The 21,123-nt window shown below is 36.0% G+C and overlaps 1 protein-coding gene across 1 annotated transcript; it reads left to right on the top strand.

Moving 5' to 3' along the window:
* Positions 1-563: 563 nt before the first annotated feature.
* Positions 564-20,072, top strand: mapk4 (mitogen-activated protein kinase 4). The gene is given in 8 exon segments (XM_051117362.1): positions 564-792; positions 4,702-4,775; positions 5,236-5,318; positions 5,320-5,817; positions 13,609-13,753; positions 14,094-14,255; positions 14,335-14,536; positions 18,743-20,072. Coding segments are annotated over 6 exon segments (2,022 nt in total). The 5' UTR covers positions 564-792; positions 4,702-4,775; positions 5,236-5,273; the 3' UTR covers positions 19,713-20,072.
* Positions 20,073-21,123: the final 1,051 nt, after the last annotated feature.

Raw genomic sequence — 21,123 nt, 5'->3', positions numbered from 1 at the left:
GACCATGTGACACTGAAAACTGGAGTAATGATGCTGTAAATTTAGCTTTGAAATGACAGGAATAAATTACATTTTAAAATATATTCAAATAGAAAACAGTTATTTTAAATAGTAAAATTTTACTGTTTTTGCTGCACTTTGGATCAGAATTGCAAAATGCAGGCTTTGTGAGCAGAAGAGACTGCTTTAAAAAAACTGTACAAATCTTACTGTTCAAAAACTTTTGACTGGTAGTGTATATAAATAATACAAAGAAACACAAATAATTATACATTGAAATTTTACTTTATTTGACTTTTACTTAATATAGTTTGTTTTACTGTATTTTATTTCTTTATTTTTACCAAATTTGACAGTGTACAAACTCACATATGAAATAGCCTACAAATAAGTATACAATATAGACACACCACAAAAGGACTGCATTTAGTGTCTGCACCCAGTAGTAGCCTATTTGTGTCGATAAAAATTAACTTAGTGAGTGAGTGTGTGGAGTGAGGCACTTTACGTGTCGAAAACAGATGCCGTGACCAGTCGAGACCACCTGCAGACCCGATGCCACGGCCCATCATCTGGGCGCTGGATGTGTGTTTGTCCTGCACGAGCGCGCAGGTGTCAGGATCACCGTCTGATGGACGGGGAGGGCGTGACGTCATCAAGGGGGCACCAACGAGTTTTGCCAAAGAAAAGCTTGTAGATCCACAGTGGAAAAGGGACACTGGGAGCTGAACAAATGCAGTGTGTCTCAAACGAACGCTCTCTCGGCGGTTTCTCCCGGTGACACTATCGCGGGTAAGATCTAATATTATTCTCTGATAACACAAACGGAAAATTCCTCACGGCAGCAGCAGCAGCAGCAAACTGACAGACTAAAACCTCCATCTACCGGACTGCACCAGTGCCAAGATTCAATAACAAACTCTGAACTACGAAAACATCACTTTCCCGATGGAAAACTATGTTCGTTTTTCTTTTTCCTAACACAAATAGAGCAAACCCGTGGAGCAGCTGACAAAGGCAGGCGACGGTAAGAGATCCAGGAGCATCGCTGCCTTTGTAGTTTTCTCCGCGGATGGGCCGGAAGATAAAAAGATAGTGTTGTCAAAATCTGATTTTATACTATGTTACATACGCGTATAGGCTCTTTTGTCACTTCTGAATAGACTTGCGAGTGAAACTGCTGTTATTCTGTATAATGCGCACGGGGTTGTGTATGTATCCGTTCAATTTTAGAACCAAATACAGGCGTTACTATTGTCACACAAAGGCGAGTGAATGCAGCGCTGCCTATTGTGTGTTCAGCTGGACCCACAGCTTCATTTGTGCTCTCCAACCTTCATTTGCAGGCTTAACAAGTTCTCCGTTTTTGTTGTTTCACGCTATCAAACGCTGTTCATAAATATGAGAAATATCATTCAGTAATAAATGTATACATTTTGTTCCAGCGTTCAACAATAAATTGCATCCGCTTGCACGGTCAGCGCCATAGTCATATGCATTATTTATAAAGTTTGGCTCACCCAGTCTGGTTCATTGGTTTCTATTAGATTCTTCCGTGCACTCAGAATCTTTATATATATTTACAAAATTAGAGAGGTACTCTAAACTTACCAGTGTAGCAAAAAAAGCTTTTTTATTTCATAGGAATTGGGGTTCATCCCATCATGGGTGCTGACATGTTGACATCACATGACTTGTGGTTTTATGCAAATTGACGAGTTACTATATATTTTCTATGCTAATACTAATAATGTTACTTTACACAACCTATATATATATATGATAAAAGTTTTTGTTTACATAATATATACAGTGAGGTCAATAAGTATTTGATCACCCTGTGATTTTGCAAGTTCTCTTACTTAGAAATCATGGAGGGGTCTACAATTTTCAGCATAGGTGCATTTCCACTGTGAGAGACAGAATCTAAAATTAAAAATCCGGAAATCACATTGTATGATTTTTTAACAATTTATTTGTGAATTACTGTGTCAAATAAGTATTTGATCACTTGAGTCAAAAAAATTTAACATTTGGTACAGAAGCCTTTGTAAACAATTACAGAGGTCAAACGGTTCCTGTACTTCTTCACCAGGTTTGTACACACTGCAGGAGGGATTTTGGCCCACTCCTCCATACAGATCTTCTCTAGATCTGTCAGGTTTCGGGGTTGTCGCTGAGCAACACGGAGTTTCAGCTCCCTCCAAAGATTTTCTATTGGATTTAGGTCTGGAGACTGGCTAGGCCACTCCAGAACTTTGATATGCTTCTTACGGAGCCACTCCTTGGTTTTCCTGGCTGTGTGCTTTGGGTCATTGTCATGTTGGAAGACCCAGCCACGACCCATCTTTAATGCTCTGACTGAGGGAAGGAGGTTTTTGCCCAATATGTCACAATACATGGCCCCGTTCATCCTCTCCTTAATACAGTGCAGTCGTCCTGTCCCCTGTGCAGAAAAACACCCCCAGAGCATGATGCTTCCAGCCCCATGCTTCACTGTAGGTATGGTATTATTGGGATGATACTCATTATTCTTCTTCCTCCAAACACGGCGAATGGAGTTAAGACCAAAAAGTTCTACTTTGGTCTCATCTGACCACAGGACTTTCTCCCATGTCTCCTCTGGATCATCCAGATGGTCCCTGGCAAACTTCAGATGGGCCTGGACATGGGCTGACTTAGACAGGGGAACTTTCCGTGCGATGCAAGATTTTAAACCATAACGTCTTAGTGTATTACTGATAGTAGCCTTGTAAACGATGGTCCCAGCTCTCTTCACTGCATTGACCAGCTCCTCCTGTGTAGTTCTGGGCTGATTCTTCACCATTCTTAGCATCATTGATACCCCACGAGGAGAGATCTTCCGTGGGGCCCCAGTCTGAGGGACATTGACAGTCATCATTAGCCTCTTCCATTTTCTGACAATTGCTCCAACAGTTGTTCTTTTTCACCAAGCTGCTTGGCAATTGCCCCGTAGCCCTTTCCAGCTTTGTGAAGGTCTACAATTTTGTCTCTTGTGTCTTTTGACAGCTCTTTGGTTTTGCCCATGTTGCTACTTAGACTTTAGCTGATTGTGGGGTGCACAGGTGTATTTATGACAGCTAACAACCTCAAAAAGGTGCTACTAATTTAGATTCATAAGCAGAGTGTAGCTGGACTATTTAAAAGCAAAATAACAGGTCTTTGAGGGCCAGAAATCTGGCTGATAAGCAAGTGACCAAATACTTATTTGACACAGTAATTCACAAATAAATTGTTAAAAAATCATACAATGTGATTTCCGGATTTTTATTTTTAGATTCTGTCTCTCACAGTGGAAATGCACCTATGCTGAAAATTGTAGACCCCTCCATGATTTCTAAGTAAGAGAACTTGCAAAATCACAGGGTGATCAAATATTTATTGACCTCACTGTATGTGTTCTATGAGTATTTATTATGTATATATAAATACACAAACAGAAAAATATGTTTATATATTAAAAATATTTATATATAATATAAATTATATGGAAATAAATATAAGCATGTAAACACGTGTAAATATTTACAACATATATACTGTATGTGTGTGTATTTATATATACATAATAAACACACAGTATACACATATATTATGCAAACAAAAACTTTTATTTTGAATGCGATTAATTGCGATTAATCATTTTACACCACTATATATATACTGGGGAGAGGCTGCAGGTTGTAAAACAAAAAACTTTCTTGCATTCAGGCCAATAGATGTCAGTAAAGAGTAAGACATTAGTGGTAGCATAGAATTCAACAGTCGGTTCCAAAAGTAAAAATTCCATTCTTTTTCTTATAGGGTAATTGATTTTAATGATAGCTTATTAAACTTTAAACACAGTCTTATGGTTTAAAGATGTTAAAGACAGCTTTTGCTGATTTCGTCAGTCTACTCTATTTCAATTTTGCCGATTTTATTTTTCAAACTTTTTTTTTTTTTAAATAATCATGTTCAGCAGCGGAATGAAAAACTATATTTCCCATGATTTTTCAAAGTAATCTCCACCAATCAGAGACTGATACATACAAGCAAGTTGTGCCAAAATATCTCTATAGCGCCCACCCACTCCCATGACGCAGTGCGAATGACAAAATCGAGTTAGTCTCCCTCTCAAAATACCTTAATATTTGTGTATATATGCTGTATGTATTTTAAATTTCTCCATCTTTTTAATGTCATTTGCAATGCTTTATGGGATTGTAGTTCTTTCTTTGTAGTTCTGTCTTGTACCTTTGTGTTTTTGTCCAACCTTCAATTTTTTTTTGCTTCAGATCAAATTGTGTAATGATTTGATTCGCTCATATGTAGCTGGTTGTTTTGGTTCATGGATTGTAATGCTTTAACAAAGACTTTTTTTAAATCCCTATGGGAAAAATGAATGGGAGAAAAACTTCTGGATCAAGGGCCACTGAAAAAGTGTGTGGGCACTCTTGTGCTCCAAGAGCCAGTTAAAGGCAAAGGAGTTCATCTTAAAGAACTGAGTTGGAAAACAAGAAATATTTTTTAAGTGAGATGTATATTTATATAATAATGTAGAAAACCACCAAGCTGAAACATTTTAAAAACGATGAATGTAAAAATGTGCATTACGCGTCCATTCTTTTATTGTAATTGTGCTCAGTATCTAACTATATATCTGCTCTCTATTCCTCTCTTTCTTTTTCTCTACTGAAGGGAATGCATGAGGAGCATGACACATAGCTGCGTGAGGAGCATGGAGGGTACAGGACAGCCTGGAGCCGGAGACGGCAAGTGAAAGCTCTTGGATTATAAATGAAACTCACCTGCTGCTAACGTAAAAGTCAGACATCAGAGAACCTCCAACTCCTGTGCAGGAGTGTAATTGAGTTTGAATATAACACGGAGCGTTTTTGGGGTAGAGATGAATCCTGGGAGACTGCGTTTCAGAGTGTTTGCTGTGTGCAGCAGGCACTGGCTGACTGTGGGATGTTGCTATGGAAACACTTGCCCTGTACCAGGGTGTTGAGTTGTATTCCACCCAGTACTGTGCCCCTATTGCTTTAATAGTGATAAGCTGTGATTTAAAATCTCTCTCTTCAAGAATAACTGTTCATTTTGGCTCCATGCGGCTGTAGTTTGAATTGTAGATTGCAATAAAAAAAAAGCAAGTGGTGTTTTTTATAGCTTTGTAAAAAAGACTGATTGTTGCATTATTTGGACATTTATCATTTTCCTCACTCTCTGCAGCCTCATACAGGCAATGCCCAATTGCTCCTCTCTAAGCTATGGCCTGGCACAATACATCCCCATTTCGATATGGCTTTGACCTGGGGGGGACATTACCAGGATCTGCGTCCTCTTGGCACGGGAGCGTCCGGCCTCGTCCTCTCTGCGGTGGACAGGCGCAGCGGCCTACGTGTGGCGGTGAAGAAGCTGGTCATGCGAGATGCCGTCAGTGTAAAACACGCTCTGAGAGAGGTGAAGATCACCCGCCGCCTGCAGCATGAGAACATCGTCAGGGTGTATGACGTGTTGGGACCATCCGGTCACCCTTTACCACGTGACCTGACGCATGTGTCAGCAATATACATTGTGCAAGAGTGTATGGAAACTGACCTGGCACGGTTACTGGAGCAAGGGCCGTTGCCAGCAGAACACGCCACCCTGCTCTTTTATCAGCTGCTTCGTGGGCTCAAGTTCATCCACTCTGCCAACGTACTGCATCGTGACCTTAAGCCAGCGAACATCTTTATCAACACAGAGCAAATGCTACTGAAGATCGGAGACTTTGGCCTGGCTCGCATTGTCGACCCACATTACTCGCACAAGGTAAGAGTCACAGCAGCAGGGCAGGTGTGCTTCACTCACTAGAAAGAGTAACAGACATCTAAATAGGTACAGAAATGGAACAGTGGTTCCTAACAGAGATATATGACTAATAGTTGTTATCAATGCTGTAGTAGCAGGTCTACTAATAAATCATTACCTGTACTCACAGGTAAAGTAACTTTTTAAACATTTGTTCCTTCTTAAAGGGATAGTACACCCAAAAATGAAAATTACGTCATAATTTCTCATCCTCATGTTGTTAAAAACCTGTAAGATCTTTGATTATCTTCGGAACACAAATTAAGATATTTTTAATGAAATTCAAGAGCTTTCTGACCCTACGACTTTCAAGGCAAAGAAAAGGTAGTAAGGACATTGTTAAAATAGTCTATGTGTCATCAGTGGTTCAGCCTTAATTTTATAAAGCTACTTTTTGTGCTGAAAGAAAAAAAAAAAAAACTTTATTCAACAATTTCGTCTTGTCATTTCTTCCGTGTCTTTGCCGCCCGCTCTCACAAGAGTGCAGCGATATTTTAACAATGTCCTTACTACCTTTCTGGGCCATAAAGCATGTCAGTTTTGTTGCTGTTTATGCAGGGTCAGAAACCTCTCAGATTTCATCAAAAATACCTTAAAAAAATGTAGGGTACAATGGGGCTAAAGCCACACCTTGAGAAAAAAATGTGCTGTTCACTATGCCTAAAATGTAAAAAAATATGTACGTTTGTATTGAACTTTTATGGAGCAACAGATTTTGTGTGACAATAAATCATACAAGTTGTTTATTTTATTTTAAAATCTTATAAATGTATGAGGTGGCATGGGGTAAAAGGCACACAGTATTGATATAAATACTTTAGCTAAAATAATGTTTTGTAGTTAATACTTGTTCAAAACAACCACTTTAGCAAGGTTTGTACTATTTTCTGCTTATTTTGAAAAATAAAAGATTTTTTGTTCAATAAATATATTGTCATTAAAATATGTTAATATAAAACATGTATATTTTAAAGTACAGAAACAAAATGATTTTACAAAGTAAAGATTATGAAAGCATTGAATGGGATCCCATAATAATATAGATGTACAGTGATCAACAAATTATCTTTTATTATATGATTTGATTAATATCATGTTTTTAAATATGATGGTTTCAGTCTAAACATGGTGATTATCTCTAAGATAACACAACATAATATATGATATTTGCCATCTGAATCTAACAATGTCATGTCAACAAATGTAAAAGTCAGCCTTCTATTAATTATCATTTTAATTTTTATGCCTTTTAGCCTCAACAGCAGGGGTGCTTTTTACCCTGAATATCATACTTTTACATAATCTTTCATTATTTAAAAACTATTGTTTAAATTATCGTAAACAAAACTGAAAATCATTATTTTCAGATTTTTGTCTCGAAATATGTGCATTCATTTTAGTGATTCTCATTTGCTACTTAAATCTACAACATTTAAAAAAATCAAATATTAGATCAAGTAAGCACAGAATCAACTTTGCGCTGCTGCCCGCGATCACGTCAAGGGTAAGACAAATTTGCACGTGCATCTTGAAAAGTAAATGTCTTGGAAAGTTCTACGCCACATTTTTGTGCCATCTAGTTTAGAGGCAAATAATATCAAAGGCGGCTTTAACCTATTATTAGTTTTTATTGTTGTGGTTTGAAGATAATTCAGTTATACATGACTTTATCAAAAATGGGAAATATAACAATAATTACAAATCACTTAAACATGAAAATAATTTGTATTGGTATTAGTCAAAAAAAAAGTACTGATCCTATCAAAGCCAGTCGTAGTGTTTTATTATCTGTTGTGTAGTCTTGGATTACGCTGTATAGTTTTGGTTGAATGTTTTTTGTTTGTTTTTTATGGTAGTACCATATTTTTGGAAACGTACCAGGTTATTCTTTGAAGTATGTTGTAAATAACATGGCAATCATTAGGTTACCAAGTATATATGAAACTAAAAGGGTATTACAGTCTTATACAGCCATTGTGTAGTGGTACCAAACCACTTTTTGTAAAAGTGTGATTCACACTGGTTATTTTAGTTCATTTTGGGGAACTTTTAGATGTTAGTAGTATAGTACTATCATACTTACTTATGTACTGCCTTATAGGTTTTCACTGTGGTTCACCCTGCAGTTACAGTCTGGCCTTGATAAGCAGAATCACATTTCCTATCAATTATGATGAGCTGCAGGCTGTTAAGATAATGACATATTAATCCATTTACAGCATCATCCTTACCGTAACCTCCTTAGAAACAGGAGTACTTTAGATTATCTACTTTCAATCAGTCTTTTGATGGTTTTCATTGTCATTAGTCTAGGCAGCTACAAATTAAACTTAAAAGGATAGTTCACCCCAAAAAATCTGTCATTCCAAAGCTGTATGACTGATTTCTTTCCTCTGTGAACTGTTTCAATTTCCATTGACTTTCATTGTAATTTTTGTTCATACAATGGAATCATTGGGAGCTGAAACTGTTTGGAAATCAAGAGTCTTCGAAATATCTTCTTGCATACAGTTTCGGAACGACACTGGGGTGAGTAAATGTTGACACAGTTGGGATTTTTTTTTAGTTTATTGAAGCATTTTTGGGCACAGTGCAGATATTTTATGCAGATAATATTGCCTGCTCGGTCCTGGTGACCTTACATTCATATAATACCAACTACAATAGGAGTCGCTTTATATTTCCGTGCATTGCACATAGATGTTTTCAAACTTTGACATTATACTCTTGCGTTACACAATGATTATGAACAGTTATCTTGATGTTATGGGAGCTGAAAGATTAATGTGGCACTTTACTGTCTCATTTTGCTTTTGTATTATTTAGCAGAACTCATTGTGTAACACTAGCAGACCGGGAGGACAGCATGAATGGAGAGCTTTGTGTCAGACAGGACAAGGTGGGGTGAATGATCAGGGAAGGGGGATAGTCACATTTCGGAATGGAAGGAACAGCTAGAATAAAAACAGCCCAGGAAATTATAGTAGGACTATTCTTTCAGGAGCCCTGTTTAAAATGCCATGCACTGATAGGAAAATAACTGAGACTGCAGACTCTATGAGAGCAGCATCCCTGTGCTCTCATGCCACTCAAAATATTCATATATTATCAAAATGTCAAAGCTGCTCTCTCTTCAAAAAGTGGACGTTTTAGCCATATTTATTGCACAAACATTTAGGCAAGACATTTTATGCAAGAAAGGTTTTGGAATGTTTAACTATAAAACAACAGACGTATTGTGCAAAATGATGCAGCAAACTCCAGTCATAAAAATTTACTGTATAATGCGGAATGTCACGGAATTTGCCAAATATGGAATGAATAAATCAAAAGTAGGTCAGTAGCCTACGCTTATATCAAAGCGTGATGTGGACTAGTGTCTGTGAATATTAAGCTGCAAAAATTTTATTTGAATATGAATCCTTCATGTTCTGTGAGTTTCTGTGTGAATGAATGGCACAGACACATGGTTTCGCTTACTACACACATTCTGAAGTGCATGTGATGCAGTGTTTTCAGCTTCAGCTCAATATATGAGTACAAAAAAACAATCTCTAGAACTGAGAGTTACTTTATGAGCATTTTACCATTTCTTTAAAAAAAAAAAAAAAGGTCATATCATTTACAAACACAAACTTAAAAGCAACCCCCATCAAAACGAAAGTTTGGTTTAACTTGAAGAAACTGTGACAAAAACATATTAACATAATATACAACTACTAATAATAAAATTATTTTTAAAATCTTATTCTAAGGAATAATTACCAGAATTTATTTACCATAAAAATGTAAATACATAAAGTTCTGAGGAAAAAAAAAATTAAAAGAATATATATTGTTAAATTTGATTACAATTCAAAATGTTATATTTTGATATATTTTTAAATTGTAATTTATTCTTGTGCTGCCAATTCTGGATTTTCAGCAGCCATTACTCCAGGAATTTGGTGCTCAAAAACTCTTATATTATTATCCATGATATACGTCTTTTACAAGGGTTATTTGATGAGTAGTAAGTAGAAAGAGTTGAAGACTGTCACTTTTGATGAAAAAATGCATCTTTTCTGGGAAAAAAAGTATTAATTTCTTAAAAAAAAAAACTTCTGAATGATAACAAGCATTTAGACATAAAAAATGTAACATTTAAAAGTATAATTTTAAATTTAGTGTATTCAACCATTCTCTGTAATCATTTTTACCAAAATAGCACTAATTCTCATGCCGATCTGTCGCTGAAATCTGAGATGGGCTGCTGTTCACCGGGGTATATGTGAACTTCAGTCTGCGGCCTCGCATTTCACTCGTACCTGAAAGATGCCATGACTGACCCCAAAACGTGCCCATAAACAAACAGTACTGACATTAAAGAACACATTTTAACATCAAATTAAATTAAACTCAGTACTATAATGAATATAATACATTTATTTAATGCAAGGCAAAAGGAGTTTCCATCATGCAAAGTGACTGCTGCAATGAACAGCACAGTAAAAACTTTATAAAGGAAATAAAACATATACAAACCTTTATTTCACTTAAGAAGTGCATCAAATCGGCGACGCTGAGAACTGCTCTCACCTGTAGAGGACTCAAAAAGCCTGCACTCTGACTGTAACTCAGTTGTTTGGTCAGAGACAGAAAAAAATTAACCCAGCGTTAAAAATGACCCAGCAACTTAGTTACAGAGAAACTAAAATATTATAAACAACCCAATAAAATGACCCAACAAGTTGAACCCAGCATTTGGGTTGAAAAAATAACCCAGCGTTTTTTAGAATGTACATTTTGCAAATTTGGCTCAAAAAGTATGTTAGGTTTGAGAAAATCTATAGCACTTTTTTTACATACATTTTAAGTGTGATTTTACTTTTGAGGGTCTATCCCATATACAGTTACCCATATGAGAAAAATACCCTTATATTTTGGTAATGTCACATATACGAAAGATACCAAATGAGCTTGGGCTGCCACCTGTGCCCCCTCTAAAATACAGGTTCATGATACTCCTGGATATATTAGTTTAAAGAATCCTTAGTGTGTCATTGTACTTCTGAGTATGCAGTACACTTTAGTGAATTAAGGGCAGTAGTTCCTTTCACCCATTCAATGAGCGAGTTCATGCAACTCTGCCACTCAGTGCTGAGAGCGTCTGTTCCCCTCTCAGCATGGAGGGAACATTCAGTTCCCAAATCTAGAGGATCACAGATAAGTGGACTATGGATTCACAGAAGCATCTGGATCCACATATGCTAGCAGTGCAGGCAGGGGACTGAGATGGCCCCAGATGGTTGTACTCCTTCAGTACCACATGGAGAATAAAAATGATGTGGACACTGAATCATCCATACTTTAAATAAGGAACCAGAGGGCCCATTGTCTTGTTCAGTAGCTCATTTAAGGTGGCTTGACCAACATAATCAGAAATTTTTAATAGGTACTCCATAGATTATGTGATACAAACATACTGTAAGTTATTGTTTAATCATAATCCTTAACGACTTATACATCAGTATAAGTCGTTATACGTTATATATAATCAGTATACAGGTGCATCTCAATAAATTAGGATGTTGTGGAAAAGTTCATTTATTTCAGTAATTCAACTCAAATTGTGAAGCTCATGTATTAAATAAATTCAGTGCACACAGGCTGAAGTAGTTTAAGTCTTTGGTTCTTTTAATTGTGATGATTTTGGCTCACATTTAACAAAAACCCACCAATCTCAACAAATCAGAATACTTCATAAGAGCAATACAAAAACCATTTTTAGTGAATTGTTGGCCATCTGGAAAGTATGTTCATTTACTGTATATGTACTCAATACTTGGTAGGGGCTCCTTTTGCTTTAATTACTGCCTTACATGGTCATTTAAAGAATTTTTGGTGCTTTTGGCAGGGTGAGCATGTGCCAAATTCTGCTGGAAAATGAAATCAGCATCTTTAAAAAGCTGGTCAGCAGAAGGAAGCACGAAGTGCTCTAAAATTTCTTGGTTAACGGGTGCAGTGACTTTGGTTTTAAAAAAAACAGAGTGGACCAACACCAGCAGATGTCATTGCACCCCAAATCATCACACACTGTGGAAACTTAACACTGGACTTCAAGCAACTTGGGATATGAGCTTCTCCATCCTTCCTCCAGACTCGAGGACCTTGGTTTCCAAATGAAATACAAAACTTGCTCTCATCTGAAAAGAGGACTTTGGACCACTGGGCAACAGTCCATTTCTTCTTCTCCTTAGCCCAAATAAGACGCCTCTGACGTTGTCTGTGGTTCAGGAGTGGCTTAACAAGAGGAATACGACAACTGTAGTCAAATTCCTTGACACGTCTGTGTGTGGTGGCTCTTGATGCCTTGACCCCAGCCTCAGTCCATTCCTGGTGAAGTTCACCCAAATTCTTGAATCGATTTTACTTGACAAGCCTCTCAAGGCTGCGGTTCTCTCGGGTGGTTGTGTATCTTTCTCTTCCACACTTTTTCCTTCCACTCAACTTTCTGTTAACATGCTTGGATACAGCACTTTGTGAACAGCCAGCTTCTTTGGCAATGAATGTTTGTGTCTTACCCTCCTTGTGAAGGGTGTCAATGATTGTCTTCCGGACAACTGTCAGATCAGCAGTCTTCCCCATGATTGTGTAGCCTAGTGAACCAAACTGAGAAACCATTTTGAAGGCTCAGGAAAACTTTGCAGGTGTTTTGAGTTGATTAGCTGATTTGCATGTCACCATATTCTAATTTGTTGAGATGTGAATTGGTGGGTTTTTGTTAAATGTGAGCCAAAATCATCACAATTAAAAGAATCAAAGACTTAAACTACTTCAGTCTGTCTGCATTGAATTTATTTAATACACGAGTTTCACAGTTAGAGTTGAATTACTGAAATAAATTAACTTTTCCACGACACCCTAACTTATTGAGATGCACCTGCATATCATGCAGCCTTGGGAAACAGTTTATTCCGGTATTTTGCCGGTTACTCAACACTGGCAAAATTGAGGATTTTTTTTTAAATCGAGTACTCAAATTTAATTGAGGAATCATGATAATATAATACATATGAAATTAATTCTAATAATCTAAGTTCTAAAAAATATTCATTTATCATATTTGTGGAATTTCGGCCAGTGAAATGTAAGATGTTGGCAGCAGAAAATCCTCAGCGTCAAGACCTTCTCGGCGTGTAAGTTGCACTGTCAGTTCTTGACAGCGTGAAACCAACGTCACATACATTTGTTGGTCAAGATGCCTGATTTATGCCACTTTGTTTCTTATTATTGCTCATTTTCACTCTTTGTTCGTCTGGCTTGTGAACAGTTTCAAAGGTCTTAGTGAATCAGCTCGAGCGAAAAGACAAAGGCTCTCTTTGTAAGCAGGATATGTAAATATCATTCTCGTTTGTGTCACCATCACCCTTCAGATCCACCCTACTGAGGCTGCCTGCTAAAATCTCACAAATAATTCATCACCTGGGCCCAGGGGGAGAGTGGGAGGTGAGAAAGAAGAGTAAAAGGATGAAGGACGGATGAAGGCAGGAAGGATGAGCTGAAGGAGATTGTAGGAGGGGGGTAGTGGGAGTCATAGGGTTACTGTATCAGCTGATTCTCATCAGACTTTACGCTAAGGCTGAGTCACTAAATCCTCACATGTTTATTTATATATTTTTTCAGACTGTCAACCTCCAAAAACGACAAAAAAATGGCTATTTTCATGTTAAGTACGCCATTTAATGGCGTTGTGTAATGTTTTCTCTGCAGGGATATCTGTCAGAGGGAATGGTCACTAAATGGTACCGTTCACCAAGACTCCTGCTGTCTCCAAATAACTACACTAAAGCAATTGACATGTGGGCCGCAGGCTGCATTCTGGCTGAGATGCTCACAGGACGCATGCTGTTTGCAGGTAAGTCTAAAAAACAGTGCTCAGTAATGAGCAAAGGGTCGTCATTAGTGTTTCTGTAGCTCTATTGGTTTTGTATAGATCTTGCGGTTCACTTGAGAAACAAGAACATCAATCTTCATTGTCCAGACTTAGTCTTAGAGCATCCTCTAGTGGCTAGTGATGGTAAAGAAAAAATAGATGTTATAGTTGACATATCAATTGATTTCTAATTTAGATTCACAGTGAAACACTGGCGTAATTGTTGTCCATTCAGTATTGCCAAAGCATCATTACATTGCAACAAAAGCAGTGTCAAGAATATAAAAAATGATTTTACTCTGATTTGTTTCTCTTGTCTAAGGTGCTCATGAATTGGAGCAGATGCGGCTGATTTTGGACACTGTGCCTGTTATTAGAGAGGAGGACAGACAGGAATTGCTGAAGGTCATGCCCTGCTTTGTAGGTCAAGGTTGGAAGGTCAAAAGGTCACTCAGAAAACTATTGCCAGAGGTGGAGGACAAAGGTAAGCTGAGTTTTTTTTTTTTTTAAATATGTAATACTGTCATACATCAGCGGTTTTATTCACTGACTCCACATTTCAGCTATTGATTTCCTGGAGTGTATCCTCACCTTTAATCCCATGGACCGGCTGACAGCAGAAGCGGCTTTGTGTCATCCATACCTTCAGAGATACTCGTGTCCTCAGGACGAGCCTGTCTCGTTGCAGCCTTTTCGGATAGAGGACGAGCTAGAGGACAGTCTGGTCACCGAGCACGCTCATGCGCTCAGCTCCCACTGGGACAGGTACAGCGCTTGCATATCATACATGAGGTACTCAGACTTACCCAGAGTTCAAGCTTTTCTATCTGGATGATGTAATTTGTTACAGTTTTTCAGGCACTCACAGCTCCACTGCTGCTGACACAGATCTGTGCCTGTTTAAAAAGCACTCTTGCTCTTTTAGAAGGAATGTAATCTATATACACTGCCAGCAGGATTTTTAATGTTTTTTAAAAGTCTTTTCTGCTCATCAAGGCTGCATTTATTTAATTAAAGATACAGAAAAAAAAAGTTATATTGTGAAATATTATTGCAATTTAAAATAGTGGTTTTCTATTTTAATATGGTTTAAAATATAATTAATTTTTTGATGCAAAGCTGAATTTTCAGCTTCATTGCTCCAGTTTTTAGTGTCACATGATCCTTCAGAAATCATTCTAATTTACAATCACTGATGGAAACTTTGATGCTGTGCTGCTTAATATATTTTTTTGGTACCTATGACGTAGGTTAATTTTATGATGTAGATTAATAATTTTATTCAGCAAGGATGTGTTATATTGATGAAATGCGATAGTAAAGACTTGCATTGTTAGAAAAGATTTATATTTTGAATAAATGCTGTTCTTTTTCTTAAGAACTTCAAAGAATCTTGAAAAAAGTATCACTGGTTGCCAAAAAATATTAAGCAGCACAACTGTTTCCAACACTGACAATAAATCAGCATATTGGAATGATTTCAATGGATCATGTGACACTGAAGACTGGAGTAATGGCTGATGAAATTTCAGCTTTGCATAACAGAAATAAATTGCATTTTAAAGCATATTAAATTAGAAAACTGTTATTCTAAATTGCAATAATATTTTACAATATTAGTTCTTATTACTTTTAAATAAATGGAACTTTGATAAGCATAAGAGACTTCTTTTTTTTAAAAAAAAAATGATTCCAAACTTTTTAACGACAGTGTATATTCCTTTACAAAGAATATAATCTATATAGCTGTGCAAATCTAATTGTTTAGTTCAAAAATGAAATGTAAAGTTTCAAATAAAGTAAAATATTGGCTTACTTAACCCTCTAATGTATGTATTATAAAAGAAAAGTTTTAAAATGTTTTATTTCTTGCATGGACCTTATTACAAAAATAATTTTTAAAAACTATTTTAAAAAATGTAAATAAACAAAATAATTTTTGAAACTACTGTTCAAAAGTAAGATTTTTTAAATATTTTCCAAAGAAGATATATATTTGATCAGAACTACAGTAAAACAGTAGGGTTTGTGAAATTGTATTAAAATGTAAAATTTAAAATAATATTTTAAATGAAAACATTTTTAATATATTTTAAAATTTAATTTATTCCTGTAATGGCAAAGCTGAGTGTTTTTGTATAATAATGGGAATAAATGTTCTACAGTGTCGGCATTCACTTATGTTTCACATATTTCTCATAACATATAAAAATAATAATACAAAAATAATCATTTATATGACTTTGATAGTGTTACTCACTAACAATAGCAAAAAAAAAAAAAAAAAAAAACCCCGGTCAGTGGTGTTCTCAAAATTATGTACAGTACAAAGCCTAAAAATATGTTAAAATGTATATTACCAGAACATATTGTGACCAAGATTTGATTAAGCTTTCATTGTTGTGTTGTTTTAATGTTGTTATTAAGCATTTCACCATCATATGTGTGTTCGAAAAGCAAAGAAATGGGTTTGTTACCCTGCGGGTACTACGTGCAATACTGAGTTGAGTGCCAGAAAGGAACATTAAAACATTAAAACATAAAATAGCAAACAAAAGCAGTTTGAGCTGGGATTTATGGACCCAATAAAATGCAGTATTTAAAAAAAAGAGAATAAACCAAGAAAAAAGTTTTCATTTTGAACAGCAAATTAAAGTCTGCATTCGTTCTTTGCTACTTCTTTAATGATGAAAGTTTGATCGTTAAAAGTTTGTGGATAAATGAACGCTGGAAGAGTGAAAACAAGGGTCACATAAAAGGCAATTTACACAGATGGGTAATGAAATGCCCAGAGGACCAGACGATCAGTGACGTAGAATGCTGTTCAAATATAGAAACTTATTAAACCCCTGCATAATTATATCTCATAGCGGACTCTGTGCCTACTAAATAAGTCATTGTTGTCCTCTATGTGGCCATATGGGCACATCTGACAGAAGCTCTTCATGTACTGGTCAAAGGCAGCAAAGATCAGGAACAGAAATGTTTGAAATGTTAAATTATTTTGAACAAGTGTATAAATGCTGCTGTTGAAAAGAAGTTCATATCTGAGCCACAGATGGTCTTCATTACCACCAGTTTGACTTTGACTTTCTTTTTTTTTTTTGTTTTTTAGCATACATAACATTTGTTCTTGAAGTAATGCACTTACATATACAAATATATTTGATAGCACAGACAAGTTTGATTAACTAGATCACATTAGTCAACACCAAACTTGTGTTATAGGGCTCATCGGATGAATATTATATCTTTAATTGCTACAAATTAATTCTCGAAACATTTTGACTTTATTCTCGAAACATTTAGATAATAATATACATTTTTAACATTAACATTAACATTACTGAAACATTTTGACTTTATTCTTGAAATTTCGACTTTATTCTTAAAACATTTTGAATTTATTCTCAAAACATTTCGACTTTATTCTCATAATTTTGACTTGATTCTCTAAACATTTAAATATATATATTTTTTTTAACATGACTGAAACATTTTGACTTTATTCTCAAAACATTTCGACTTTATTCTCGAAATTTTTACTTTATTCTCGAAACATTAAAATATTATTTTTTAACATTACGGAAACATTTTGACTTTATTCTCAAAACATTTAGACTTTATTCCTAAAATTTTTACTTTATTCTTGAAATTTTTCTTTATTCTCAAAATATTTCAAAAATATATTCTCAAAATTTTGACTTTTTTCTCAAAATTGTTACTTTATTCTCAAAACAATTCTACTTTATTCTCAAAAATATTTTGACTTTATTCTCGTAATTTCAACTTTATTCTCGAAACATTTTGACTTTATTTTATTCTCTTTATTCACAAAAATTTTGACTTTATTCGTAATTTCGAAACATTTCAATAATTTAACTTTATTCTCATAATTTTGACTTTATTTCGAAACATTACTGAAACATTTTTACTTTATTCTTGAAATTTAGATTTTATTCTCAAAACATTTTAAATATATTCTTAAAAATTTGCATTTATTCTCAAAACATTTCGACTTTATTCTTGTAATTTCGACTTTATTCTCGTAATTTCAACTTTATTCGTGAAATATTTCGACTTTATTCTTGTAATTTCAAATTCTCAAAACATTTGGACTTTATTTTTGAAATTTTTACTTTATTCTCGAAACATTTCGACTTTATTTCCAAAACATTATGAATATATTCTTGAAATTTCCCATTTTTCTCGAAACATTTCAACTTTATTCTCGTAATTTTGACTTTATTCTCGAAACATTTAGATAATAATATATTTTGTTTTAACGTTACTAAAACATTTTGACTTTATTCTTGAAATTTCAACTTTATTCTTGAAATATTTTGACTTTTCTTCTCAAAAATTTGCATTTCTTTTTTTTTAATACATTTCAAATATATTCTCGAAATTTTTACTTTATTCTCGAAACATTTAGAATATATTCTTGAAATTTCCCATTTATTCTCGAAACATTTCGACTTAATTCTTGAAATTTCCACTTTATTCCTGAGACATTTCGACTTTATTCTCGTAATTTCAACTTTATTCTCAAAATATTATGACTTTAATCTTGTAATTTTAGATTTTTTTTACATTACCAAAACTCCTCATTGAGGAGATTGATTCTGACACCTTCTGCTTAAAACCCAAAACGGCAGAAGGATTGTGAGGCCCCGCTTTCACGGTCCGTATTCATACTGAAAATCCAGATCAAGCGAGCTTTTGCCCTTCTGCTTCCTGGGAGGTTTCTGTCCTCCCTGAGCTCGCCTTAGGACACCTACGTTGCCGTTTGATAGGTGTACCTTTTTTTAAATAATGCTGTTATTAATTACCAATATGCACCTGTTTGTACACCGTAAAAATGTTCTTATGTGTGCTAAAACATTTCGACTTTATTTCCAAAACATTTTGAATATATTCTCAAAACTCCCATTTATTCTCAGAACATTTCAACTTCATTTTGTTTCTCAGGTATGATGGGAGTCTGTCATCAGACGTTTATTGGCAGCAGCAGGAGCAATGCGGCTGCATGCAGAGCGTCTCTGAACTAGGAGAAGCGGAAGACGACGAAGTTCAAAGAGATCCACGAGCAAGTTCAACAGCCCACATCGAGGAGGCTCAGGTAGACCCTCGCAAATACTCCCACAGCAGCTCCGCAGAGCGCTTCCTGGAGCAGTCCCACTCGTCTCTGGAGCGTGTCTGCGGCCAGTTCACAGAGCTAGACTGCGGCCGCTCCTGCGATTACAAAGTGGGCTCCCCGTCCTACCTGGATAAGATCGCGTGGCGGGAAGGCAAGCCGCAGCACTACTCTGAACCCAAGCTGATACTGGACCTGTCTCACTGGAGGCATAACAGCATGGCTGCTCCAAGAGGCGGCAGCGTAGAGAAGCTTCTCACAGAGCCTGGAGATCTGTTCCAGGAGATCTCCCGCTGGGTTGAGAGCACGCAGTCCGGACTCCACTCGCCCGGTTCTCCTCAAGAACCTCTCGCCTCCCCGTGTTCCCCTCCTCAACCGCTGTCGCCTACAATGCTGCCTCATGCTCACATGCAAATCCCGTCCGCTTTGCAACTCTCTAGCCTACACGACATCAGGAGGAGTCCTAACCCTTTCTTCTCCGCTCCTCCATCTCTGCTGCCCTCTTCTCCTTCCTCTCCTCATCACGGTTCATCAGATTATCCGTCTTCCTCCATTCGTTGTGAAAACGATGAAGGGCCCTCACAGATGGAGCCTTCCAGAGAAGAACATTTTGACCTGGACATGTTTATCTCTCAGGCTCTGAGGCTTTGTAGTCAGAGCGAGGTACTGGTGGAAAACTCGGATGCTCCTAAATCGGGCAGCATTAGTCATGTTCGGAACGTCTCAGATCACAGAGCCTCCAGAACACAAACTCCAACGCCTGAGATGGTCAAGGCTCATGGGTGTCATAAAGAGCACTGGTAGAGGAGATCTTTAACTTCTTTTTATTTAATGATTTTGAAGATTAGTGCAACTTATTTAAAATGGAATGAATGAATGTAAATACTGGGGCCCTTTTTTTTTGAGGAATGTTGTTTGATGCTATAATCCTGTATTATGGCAGAAAAAGTATTTACAAAAGTATTTACCTCTAGAATGAGGATAACTTGGAAAATAACATTCAAGTTCTCAAATAGGATTTGATCAGAGCCTTCAGGGCACATGGTGATGGGAAATCTTTTTTCTTTTCTTATGAAACTTTTTGTTCTTTTGTTTTTTGCAGTGTGCTTTCATATTTGATTTCCTGTATTTCTCTGTGAACTATTCCAAATTCCATTTTAAATCTTTTTGGCAAATACATTTAAAACTACATTTTATTTGAACAATTTTGCATATTTCTTATAAAAAATGTACAGGTATTTTTCTTCCAAACTAATCTTTCCCATAACTATATCTCTTTAGGCACACTGCAAATTTGAAACTAAAATATTTATTTAATGTTACTAAAAGCATTGAGCAAGAATGAAGGCTATGCCTTTTAATTGTTTTGTCTTTGTCTGTTAATTGCCGTTTAATAACTTTAGTCTGCATAGTTTTTAGTTTATTGCTACTACTTTATTAAATAATTAATTAAAAGAAGTGTGTAACAAAGTAATTTTTTTCCATGTTGGCACTTTTGATAAACATATTTAAAAAGTTTTCACTCACAGTGAAATAAAGATTTCAGTGGTCTAGAAAAAGACGTTTCATTCTGTATAAGGTTGTCTCCTAATTTTTGGCCAACATTTATATGGGACATTTAATGTTGAGTTTTGTTGCTGATTTAAAGTATGTGTTTTATGTATTGTTTAATTGACATTCACAGCCCTACTGAGGAGCACATTGTGTGGAGAGAGAACCTTTCCAAAGTTCACGTTAATGATGAGAGCAAGTTTAATTTATTTGGGTGTGATGGAAAATATTTGTATTTCTCATAACGAAAACGTACCTGTGGGAACTTTTTACGTACCAATAAGTCCCGCATTGTCCCGCAAAATCACATCTATGTCCTGCAACAGATCTATTGCCAGGTGGTCACCCTAGCTACAACTCTAATGCTCCGTGATGTTTTAAAATAACATACCATCTGGACTACACCTAAACCTAACTGATAGTATGAACAAAAGCAAATGTGACAAAAATGCAATTGCAAGCATACCGTTTTAGCTTGTTTTTCGATCTCTCATCATTCAGCTCTTTCATCGCTGCCCTCGACAACAGATTTTTCTGGTCGACTAGTAGTCGTTTATTTTAAGCATTAGTTGACTATTAGTTGCACGTTTATTAATAAACCATATAAATCATAATAATGTGCCTTTAATTGCCTACAGCCTAATAGGCGTTTTCTTTATTTATT

The sequence above is a fragment of the Labeo rohita genome, chromosome 8 (assembly GCF_022985175.1).
Source record: "Labeo rohita strain BAU-BD-2019 chromosome 8, IGBB_LRoh.1.0, whole genome shotgun sequence".
Lineage (NCBI taxonomy): Eukaryota > Metazoa > Chordata > Actinopteri > Cypriniformes > Cyprinidae > Labeo > Labeo rohita.
Note: the sequence above shows the minus strand (reverse complement) of the source record. Positions and strands in the feature narration are given on the sequence as shown.